Source organism: Solanum stenotomum, chromosome 1 (genome assembly GCF_019186545.1).
Source record: "Solanum stenotomum isolate F172 chromosome 1, ASM1918654v1, whole genome shotgun sequence".
Taxonomy (NCBI): Eukaryota; Viridiplantae; Streptophyta; class Magnoliopsida; order Solanales; family Solanaceae; genus Solanum; species Solanum stenotomum.
In genome coordinates, this window is record NC_064282.1 from 14,042,974 (window position 1) to 14,054,820 (window position 11,847).

The 11,847-nt window shown below is 32.7% G+C and overlaps 1 protein-coding gene across 1 annotated transcript; it reads right to left on the minus strand.

Moving 5' to 3' along the window:
• Positions 1 to 3,981: 3,981 nt before the first annotated feature.
• LOC125857124 (uncharacterized) lies at positions 3,982 to 6,757 on the minus strand. The gene is made up of 6 exons (XM_049536835.1): positions 6,381 to 6,757; positions 5,835 to 6,154; positions 5,166 to 5,414; positions 4,485 to 5,048; positions 4,243 to 4,343; positions 3,982 to 4,104 (listed from the first exon to the last, which is right to left on the minus strand). Exons 1-6 carry the CDS (start codon positions 6,755 to 6,757, stop codon positions 3,982 to 3,984), a joined length of 1,734 nt encoding a protein of 577 aa, XP_049392792.1.
• Between the last annotated feature and the right edge of the window lie 5,090 nt (positions 6,758 to 11,847).

The following is an 11,847-nucleotide window of genomic DNA, read 5'->3' on the forward strand; positions in this document are numbered from 1 at the left end:
CCTTTTTTATATGTCTCTTTAATATATTAAGTTGTTAATTATTGTATTTTGTAGTACATTTTGAACCTAATTTTTTAATAATATATGTTATTTGCCATGTCCCAATTTATGTGGCATTAATTGATAGATTTGTTGGAGTCGAGAAATTTATTTTGTTAAATATTGTAATTTATAGTTTCTTTTTTGTCAATTTCAAACAATGTATGTTGTTAATTGATAGATTTTTTGGAGTGGACCATTTTTTTATTAATTATTGTAATTTATTGTTTCTTTTTCGTCAATTTCAAACAATATATGTTTATTATATAATCCATTTTATGTGGTACCAATAGAATTTAGAGAGTCAATTGAATTTTTTATATAAGTTTTAACTAATTAAGCTGTTAATTATTGTAATGTATAGTATTAGTTATTGGTTTTAAATATATTTAAATATTATATGTTAGGTTTTTTATCCTAATTTATATGGCATTGATAGAATTTAAAGTGTCAAATAATTGTTAATTATTGTAATAGATAATATGGAGTATTTAAGTCATTTATAGTATAGTAATTAATATATAATATGTAGTATTTAAGTGGAAGGTGACGGGGCCCATTTATATAGTTTGATAAATATATTGGATATTAGTAGTGATTTATAGTATAGTAATTAATAATATATAATATGTAGTATTTAAGCGGAAGGTAGTGGGGCCCACTTATATATTTTACATAGTAAGTATTGGACATTTGTAATGATTTTATTGGAACAATGGTACTAAATCCTAGACTCTTCTAATATAGGAGAGGTGACATCGCCTACGTGTCAGTGCCACAATTAATTGCTAATTTTTAAATTTGAAATTATCAACTAATCAAATATAATAATTTATTTTTAAATAAAGAAAAGAAGTTACTATTTTAGAAGATAACAACGTTAAAATGAATAGTTACATTCTTGAATTTTGATTTTTTTTTTTAAATAATTAAATATAGATAATTAAAAAATTGATTAAAAAAAAGTTTTTTAAAAAATAATGACAACCCACGTCCTTTGAAAACAATTCTAAAAAGTATAGAGTGTGTTATTCCTTTTTTTTTGGTTTGGGGGGGGGCTAAATAAAAAATACTCCTCATAGAAAAAACTACCCACGTTTTCTGAAAAACACATATAAGAATAATGATAATAATAATGCATATATAATAAAAATACTACTACTAATAATAATAATAATAATAATAATAGTTATTATTATTATTATTATTATGGGGGGGCCCACTTATATATTTTATATAGTAAGTATTGGACATTTGTAAAGATTTTATTGGAACAATGGTAGTAAATGTTAGAGTCTTCTAATATATAGTAATGTATATTTTATAGACTCTTGATTATTTAGCAAGAGATCAAAAATATCATAATATTTATCTTTCTCAAACCTTGTCTTTCTCAAAGTTGAAGAGTTTAAAGGATATTTTTTTCTCAAGATCAACTAGCAGTGTGACTCGATGTTATTGAAGATCAAACATTTTTCAAGGAGGGTGAAATTATTCTATGTTTGAGGAAATTGTAATCACAATCTTTATAAACAAACCTTTTTACTTTCGTTCTCGAATCATGGAGAAAATTTAAAATACGAAATATTAAAATATTATAACATTTCCGACAATCTAAATACAAGAAAATCCGTATCATCTTACATTCAAAAAATGTTACCAAAAATGTAGGAGAAAAGAACCAAGTTGGGATAAACAAAATTATACGCATACAATAAAAAAATTATATTTCATTACATTTTAGTGTTGCCAATAATCATACTATCATGCTAGCTATTATTATTGGATAAGCTTCATATGGTTACATGCAGGTGATATTTCTAACTCAAAAAATAGAAGTATTATTTGCTTTTTGAAATACACTTATATATCTAAGTTATAATTAATTATTTTTTACTGTTTAACATTCCACGTTCGCTATATGCCACATATTTTCATATCAAACCAAACATAGAAATTCGTACTATAATACTTGTGGCCCATAATTTTTTTTCTTCTTTCTTGCGTATGAAACTTCGAGTAATGTCCCACTAACACGTTAAAATGGTCAAGTCTTGAGTAGAAATTACTGGAAACTAAAAATTATATTTGTCAAAAGATGAGAGGGAGTTGTTCGGATGGTAAGTATCCTCAATATTTTCAATCCGAAGATTATGAGTTCGAGTAATCAAAAAAGCAAAAAAGTGTTAGCTATCTTGATGAAGATAACTTGAAGAACAGTTCCTGTAACTCTAGAATGTTCTCAAATGCAAAGAGAAAGAACTCAAATGTATTTACTTTTCTTGAACTGAATTAATTAGCACAAACTTGGAAGCTCTGTACATTTATACAATGAGAAAATATTGTTGTAACTAATCTAACTAACTCCTTACTAGCTAGTCCTCTAACTTCTGTTATTTACAAAATGATCCTAACTAAACTGTATTATAACTAACTATGTAATGCCTTCTTCAATACTCCCCCTCAAGTTTGTAGGTATAAACAAGTTCAGTACTCCAAATTTGGACATCAAATACTCGTGCTCACACTTGCCCAGTCCCTTTGTGAGAATGTCAGCCTTTTGTTCCTTGGTGTTTAAATACTCAGTTCGAACTAGGCCATTTTGAATTTTCTCTCTTATGAAATGACAGTCCAATTCTATATGTTTAGTTCTTTCATGTAGCACTGGATTGGCAGCAATTTGAATTGCAGACTTGCTATCACTATAGATGGTAACTGGAGTTAGAACTTCAGCCCTTAGTTCCTTGAATAGCTTCACTATCCAGACCACTTCAGCTACAGCACTTGCCATACTCCAGTACTCAGCTTCACCTGAGCTTCGCGATATTGTTCCTTGGATTTCCATGATATGAAGGACTCTCCCAGCTTTACCATAAATCTTGTAACTGATTTTCTTATGTGTAAACATCCACCCAATCTGAATCACAGTAGACTTTTAGTTGTTTGTTGTTCTTGCTGGATAACAACACACCCAGCCCTGCTTCACCTTTGATGTATTTGACTACTTTAAGAGTAGCGTTGAGATGAGACTGCTTAGGTTGATGTAGAAATTGACTTAGTGTCTGTGTAGCAAATGTAATGTCAGGTCGAGTGACATTTAGATATAATAGTTTCCCAACTAATCTCCTGTAAACTGATGGATCTTCAAGTAGTTTATCTTCCTTGTTTATCTTATTTTGTTCATCATACCCCTTGGTAGTTAACTGTACATATGGATCAAGAGGAGTAGAAACTGGTTTAGCAGCACCAAGACCAACTTCAGATATGATTTCAAGAGTGTATTTTCTCCAATGCATCACAATCTTTTTTTGTGATCTAGCAAACTCAATGCCAACTGAGATCTCCTAAGTCTTTCATTTTGAAGGTATCCTATAATATTCTTTTGGTATGTTGAATGAGATGGAGATCATTGCCTGTAACCATCAGATCATCAACATATACCAGAATTATAACCATAGAGGTGTCTTCCCTTTTTATAAACAATGAGTAATCCAAATGACTTTGAACAAAGACAAGTCTGATAAGTGCATCTGTGAGCTTCACATTTCATTGTCTAGGAGCTTGTTTCAATCCATACAGGAATTTAGTGAGCATACACATTGGTTTCTCCCCCTACACAGTAAATCCCTTAGGAAGTCAAAAGCCTTGAGGAAGGGTCATATACACCTCATCAAACAAGCCACCGTGAAGAAAAGCATTGGATACATCTATCTGATAGATATGCCAATGTTCAGCAACTGCAAAAGCCAACACACTCATAATTGTCACCATTTTGACAACAGGAGAAAAGGTTTCCTTGTAATCCATGCCCTCCTTTTGATTAAAACCCTTTGCGACAAGTCTAGCCTTGAACCTTTCAACCTGGCTAGAGGCTTGATACTTGATTTTAAATATCCATTTGCAGCCTATAGCCTTCTTAAAAGAAGGCAAAGGGACCACCTCTCAGGTGTGATGTGTCTCTAAAGTTGAGATTTCTGCCTGCATAGCTTCAACCCACCTAGGATCCTTACAAGCCTCTTCAAAAGTACCAGGTTCAACCTCGGAACCAAAGGAAGAAAGAAAGGCCTGATAGGAGAAGGACAAGTGATCATAACCAATATATTTATCAATGGAATATAGGGTTTTGCTAGAACCGAGATTAGCAAATGTTACATAGTCTTGTAACCATTAAGGGGCTTTGGTAGTTCTCTAAGACTTTCTCACATCAGAAACCACAAGCACAACCTTAGGTACATCTACAGGAGGGGCTGATGGAACAACTGGTTCAACAATATCAGGATGAGATTCATCAAATGATGTAGTAGCTGCAAGGAACAGATGTCAGACAGTAATGGAAGGTGCAGCAAATAGAAACATAGACTCTTTAAACAACACATCTCTGCTGAGAAAGAACACTCTCGCAGTGATGTTGTAGAGAATATATTATTTAGTATGTTCACTATAACCCATATGAATGGCAGTCACACTCTTAGGCTGAAACTTGTCATGAATATACATATTATTAGCAAAACATCCCAGAACTCTCATATGATGAAGAGATGGTTTGATGTTGTGAAAAACTTCATAAGGGGATCTGTCATGTAGTACAGGTGTAGGCAACCTGTTGATGATATAAGCAATAGAAAGAATACAATGTTCCCAAAACTTTAGTGGAATGTGGCCTTGAAATCTGACTGCCCTAGCCACTTCAAGTAAATGTTTATGCTTCCTTTCAGCAATCCTATTTTGCTGAGGAGTATGAATACATGTTCTCTGATGAACAATGCCCAAACTTGTATATAATCTTTGACATTCAGAGTTGACAAACTCAGAGCCATTATCAGTTCTAATGGTTTTAATGACAGCATTAAACTGAGTTCTAACTAAGGTGAAAAAGTTTTTCAACACGACACAAACATCACTTTTCACTTTTATTAGAAACAACCACAGCATTAGAGTACAATCATCAACAATGGTAACATAGAATCTATTACCATCATATGTAGGAGTATTAAAGGGACCCCAAACATCTATATGAAGCAAATGAAAAGGACATGAAGACATAGAAGAACTGTGTGGAAAAGGTAATCTATGCTATTTAGCTAAAGGGCAAACAAGACAGTAATGAATTTCTTTGGAACACTGACCGGTAGGAAGATCCAGAGCATGTGAAAGCACACTGGAAGAAGTGTGACCTAGCCTTTGATGCCACAACAAAATTTTAGCTTCAGTTGCATGATCAGCACCATGAGCTGAAGAAGAGTAACATTTGGTGGTTTTGTTTGAGTGAAAGTTGTGAGGAGGAAGAAGATAGACACCAGCATTTTCTCTACCAATCACCTTCACCGTCTCACTGTAGAGGTCCTGAATGATAGCAAAATCAGGAAAGAAACACACTGCACAATGTAAGTCTTTAGTAATTTGTGATACTGGGAGTAGGTTGAATTAAAAATTAGGAACAATAAGAACATTTTTGATAATGTCGTTGGAAGTCAAATTACATGAGCATGTATGTGTGATGATGGTAGTATCACCATTATGTAACTGTGCCCTCCTATGTTTATCAATGGGAATTTAGAGTTTCTGATCAAGCATAGCTAAGTGAGGGGTCATATGATTGGTTGCACCAGAGTCTACAATCCAACCAGTGTGTGTAGAATTAGCTGAGAGAGCAGTTGCATTACCTGCTGAAGAGTGATTGTCCTGAGCTAAGTTGGCAGAGTGTGAAGTTGGGGCTGCCTCAGTGCCACCCTATATATTAGACTGACCAAGCATGCTTAATATTTGATTATATTGTTGATGTAACACAGTCATACCTCTGTGATAATCAGTATGATCAGTTTGTCTAGAACCTCTGCCATAATCATGTGATCTCTGATTCATACTGCTGTCATAGTCTAAATCAGCATCACCAATCACATTGTGAGCATTTGGATATGGTCTTCTCTCATTAGGATTCCTTCCTCTTTCATAGGAGTTATTAGAACTTTTCTTTTTCCTTTCATAACCAGGAGGATATCCATGTAGTTTATAACACATACCTTGAGTATGTCCTGTTCTTTTACAATAGTCATAAAAAACATTTGGATCATAGCTAGAGCTAGTGTAAGACTTAGGCTTAGTCGCAGGGACTGAACTGTTACCAGTTGTAAACATTGCACTTAGCTCTGACAAACTAAAACTACTAGATGTTTGAGAGATGACACGCTGGCTCTCTCTCTCTCTCAATCAACAGTGAGTAGGTTTTATTTATGGAAGGCAAAGGTACCATCATTAGAATTTGTCCTCTGACTTGTTCATTAGAGTCATTAAGCCCCCTAAGAAATTGAAGCAATTTTTTATTGTTCATAAACATTACAAACTCTCTCGAATTGACACAATCGCAGCGAGGAACAAGAGCTATACTATCATACTCTACCCATAGTTCACGCAATTTAGATAAATAAGCTAAGATCGAGCTAGTACCTTGATAGACAGTTGCAATCTCTTTGTACAACTGAAAAATGCGAAATCCGTCAATTTTGTCATATCGTTCTGCCAAATCCTTCCATACAGCAGCAGCATTCGTAGAGTAGATAACGCCTCCAAGTAATTCCTTCGAAACGCAATTCATGATCCATGACAAAACGATTGCATTGCAGCGTTCCCATAGATTCTCCAGATTTGGACCATAAGAGTCTTTTTTGCAGGAACCATCAATGAATCCAAGCTTATTATGACCAATTATAGCAATTCTCATTGCTCGACTCCATACAGAGAAATTATCAGCTCCAGTCAATTAAATTGAACTGAGCAGAACTCCTGAATTGTCAATATTGTGCAGAAAGAGTAGATGATTGTGGCTCAACTTCTCTGGCAGCTCATTGTTGATGGTTGCCATGGCTTTGTCTGATCCTACTCGGTGAATTGATTGAGCAATTCGTGTTTAAAGCACAGGCTCTGATACCATGTTAGCTATCTTGATGAAGATAACTTGAAGAACAGTTCCTGTAACTCTAGAATGTTCTCAGATGCAGAGAGGAAGAACTCAAATGTATTTACTTTTCATGAACTGAATTAATTAGCACAAACTTGGAAGCTCTGTACATTTATACAATGAGAAAATATTATTGTAACTAATCTAACTAACTTCTTACTAGCTAGTCCTCTAACTTCTGTTATTTACAAAATGACCCTAACTAAACTGTATTGTAACTAACTATGTAATGCCTTCTTCAATAAAAAGAGTGAGAGCAACTAGAGAGTAGTAAAGAAAATATCAAAATAATCAGTCAATTAAACATTAAAAAAGTCATGTAATACTACTGCACATTGATTACCAAATTTTGTGGACAAGAAAGGGTTGCTTAAATAGTTAAACTCTTCGCCTTCAATTTATAGATGTGTGAATTCAAATCATAAAAAAAAAAATACGAAAACTCCTAGAAATTGATTAAAAAATATAGAGGTGTTGATACACCTTGGGATTTGATTAATTGGGCTAGGCCAACCCACCATTTTGATTTTGATGGGTTCCCAAAGGTCGAACTTCATATATCAGAAAAAATTTCAGAAATAACAAACATAATAAGTCTATATATCTATAGTTTTGATAATTGTGTTTTATAGCTATATGGGAATTCTTTCCGTATGAAACGTAATCAGAAAGGTACTAATATAATTATCATTTTGGTCTACGATTCCAATCATCACAAAGTTTCATCAACATACTGATTGAGGATCACAATATTTATTGTTAAATTTTATGAACCTAAGATATTTTGACATGACGTTAGGGAATATATTTGGCTGAACGTCAGACATTTTCTGGCATGGAGTTCACGTGGATAAAGTTTTCCAAAATCAGTAATTTGTGCTTCAAATTTCAATAATCAAACATACCATTTAACAACCAAATTTACCTTAAAAAGAATTCAAATTTTAATGACCTAAGATATTCAATTCCCTTCATTTTTATGCTCAATCTGACAATCATGTTCATTAGTCATTAGCCCATGAATCAATATTCGATAACAATATGGGCACATGCTCATTGGCCCAACTAATTTAGCAGGCCCATGTTTCTCTATCTTTTAAGTATGAATAAATTTTGGACAAATTACTTAACTACACTCCTTTACTTACCTTAATATCCATTTATCCCTACTTATTTTAAAAATTTCAAAAATCTCTTATTTATCTATGTATCCCGCATGTATCCCGTGCACAACGTTATGTATCCCGCTATGTGGAATGTATCAAATGTTATGTATCCCGTGCACAACACTATGTATCCCGCATGTATCCCGTGCACAACGCTATGTATCCCGCTATGTGGAATGTATCAAATGTTATGTATCCCATGCACAACACTATGCATCCCGCATGTATCCCGTGCACAACGCTATGTATCCCGCTATGTGGAATGTATCAAATGTTATGTATCCCGTGCACAACACTATGCATCCCGCATGTATCTCGTGCACAACGCTATGTATCCCGCTATGTGGAATGTATCAAATGTTATGTATCCCGTGCACAACACTATGCATCCCGCATGTATCCCGTGCACAACGCTATGTATCCCGTTCACAACACTATGTATCCCGCTATGTGGAATGTATCAAACCTAATGTATTCCGTGCACAACGCTATGTATCCCGCTATGTGAAATGTATCAAACCTAATGTATCCCGTGCATAACTCTATGTATCCCGCAAACATCATTTTTAAGGAATTTTTGGTAAATAGAAAACTAGAAAGGATAGGATGTTATTTAGTACTTATAATATGTGGTTCCTATAATTTATACATAAATTTTAGGTTTAGCAAATGTAAAAATCATATTTGTATGTTATAGCTATAGTTTGTATAATTGCTCTCCATAGAAAAGTGCAAACTTTATGTTTGCTATGGCTATTAATATGTATATTTTGGTATACATATATAAAAGAATCAATTGTATAATTTGTTTCGGTATACATATACAAAAGAATCAATTGTATAATCTGTGTTTGTATAAAGCGAGAAAGAGAGAAAGATAAAAGAAAACTGGGCAGGGGAAGATCTGTATTTGTATAATTATAAGTGTGTAGGACGAAAATATATGCATTTATATTTGTATATACAATTTTCTCTCTCTTTATTCAAACACAAACACAATTTATACATTTGTGTTTGTATAAAGTGAGAGTGGCGAGTGAGATCTGGGAGAGTGGCGAGCGAGATTCATTGGGGAGAGAGGCGAATGAAAAGATATGTATATATACAGTTTTCTCTCACTTTATACAAACACAAACACATTTTATACATTTATGTTTGTATAAAAGTGAGAGAGGCGAGGGAGAGACTGTCAGTGAGAAAAAAGGAGAGTGGCGAGCGAGAATTTGAGAGAGAGAGGTGAATGACAACAGTTTGCTACGGGTTACAATTAAATCAAACTATAATTATAACATTTAATTTGAATTAATAATTTGTTACTTTATACAATTTTCCCTTCTAAGTATTTCATGAAACTTCTCTTTACATGATCTCAATATGAAATGATATATTTCAATGAAAAAAATCCCTTACTAAAGTAATAATTTGAACATTTCTAGAGAAACAAATCAAACAGTGAAAACTTAACCTTAAAAACAAATGTTGAACAATTTTATTTTTGCTAATGAAGAGGTCATATATATGTCTTCTCTATGTTCTGAATTTAAGGGTGTTTTCAATAATTTTCCAAATAATTTAAAAAATAAATAAAAGCAATACACCTTGGCATGTACATTAGTCATGTGGTGTGTAATGAATTATACAAAAAGACATACACACATGTGCAGTGGATGGATACAAGTAGACGATTCATCAAACGTATGCTACACAAACTTTTGTGCATTGCTTGCGATTTCCATCCTCAAAATATACCATCCTACACATATTATATTATTATATTATATAAATATATGCTATCTATTTATTATACGTACGTGCAAAACAATCAAGTGGAATTTTTTTTTTTTCTTAATTTTGCCGATAATTATGTTTTTCCAGTTAGCCACCCTGGCTGTGAGATCTGGTCTACTTCTTATTCTTTTCACCTTTTTTTGTTTGTTTCTTTTTTCCTTTTCTTATTAAAATATATATTTTAAGAGTATACTGAAAACAAAGGAAGGGTAAGATAATTAAGATTGCCACTTTTTTCTACATTACATCGCATAACAAAGTAAATATAAAAATATAAGAGGACTATGAAACAATTATATATACATAATATTGAGTAAGTTACCTAGTTGATGTTTTCTATAATTTTAATTTTTTTATTAGAAAAGAGAAACTTAAAGCCATGTTTTGTAGCAAGAAAAATCTAACACATGGTCATCGATCGTGCGGACAAAGTCATCTTAGTGAACAAGTCCAATTTTGGTGATCCAATAATCCCAAATAGTATAAGAATTGCTAAACAGAAAATCGAAAAGGGCAGGTAACCTAATAAGGGAATTAATATTAATATTACGAAAATTCGTCGAAATCAACGTTACCAACTCGCCTTTTCATCAGAATTTTCCGTCGGATTAGCAATTTCTGGTTATAAAATGCTGTTTTTACAGCATGAATGCCATGAAATAATGAGAGGGAAAAAAAAAACTTAAAAAGAACAGAACTGAAACGAAAAGGTCATACATATAATTATATTATAGTATATAGTATAATATGTGGTAGTTCCTTGTTATAGAATTATTAATATAGCTTACACGTTAGGTATGCGTAATCACGTATACTGTTTTATGCCAAAAGACAACAAAATGCATTATTAATTAAAATAAAAAGAACGGAGATAACAAATTAAAGACAATAAATTAGAAAATAGTGGCATAAACATAATGATCAAAATATCATGAAGTTACTTGACGTTTCTTTCGAATAATAATAATATTAAATGTCGTGGAGAATATGCTTAGTTGTATAATAATTCTCGCTATGGCCAGGCAACTAGCAAAATCGCCGCTGTTTAAAGGGGCCATTAATTTTATAATGATGAGATACCCTAACTGACTAAATATGTTGTTGGATTGGACCACATACATTGCCTTCAAAAATTTATAGTATTATCAATATTTTTTATGTACCTCAATACTACAACTTTCAGCCATACAAATCAAAATTCACTTCCTAATACAACAATGTCATATCTAAGTAAAATTCGATCAGTGAGGTTTGTCAGAGTGGATGTATGCAAACCTTGATACTATCTCATAGAGATAGACAAACTGTTTTCGAAAGACCCTCAATTCAAGTGTAACGAATTCAATTCATTTCCCAATACCTTTTTTATATTTATCGTCAGTTATATGTAATTAATTAATAATTATAGTCCCTTGCCATTATTTGTTCTTCAATTTCTTACTTTAGAAACAATATTTGGATTGTTGTGTTTGTTTATTATTTCTCTTTTGATTACATGCAAATTAAACCAGTAATAATAAAACAAAATAAAAATTGACTATTTTACATTTAAAAGTACTTCAAGCACACAACTACTGTAGCAAATGAAAAGGGCCAAAGAATTTTGGACCACAGAAAGTTACTAAGCACACAACCTTTTTTATTCCCTCAGGTCCAAAATGGTATTACGAACTAAAGTTACGTCTAAGGAATAGTAAATAGGAACCAATATGGTCGTGATGTACTAATAATCGAGATCTCTCCATCCTTAATTACTCGTTTTAAATTCGATGTGAATAGGAAAAACACTATCAAAACCGCCCAAAAATGGGTAATAAAACTACCATGTATATATATGCTGAAGATGGATTTGCAAGTTGCAACTACCTTGCAGGTAGGGGGTAGTGGGGGGGGGGGGGG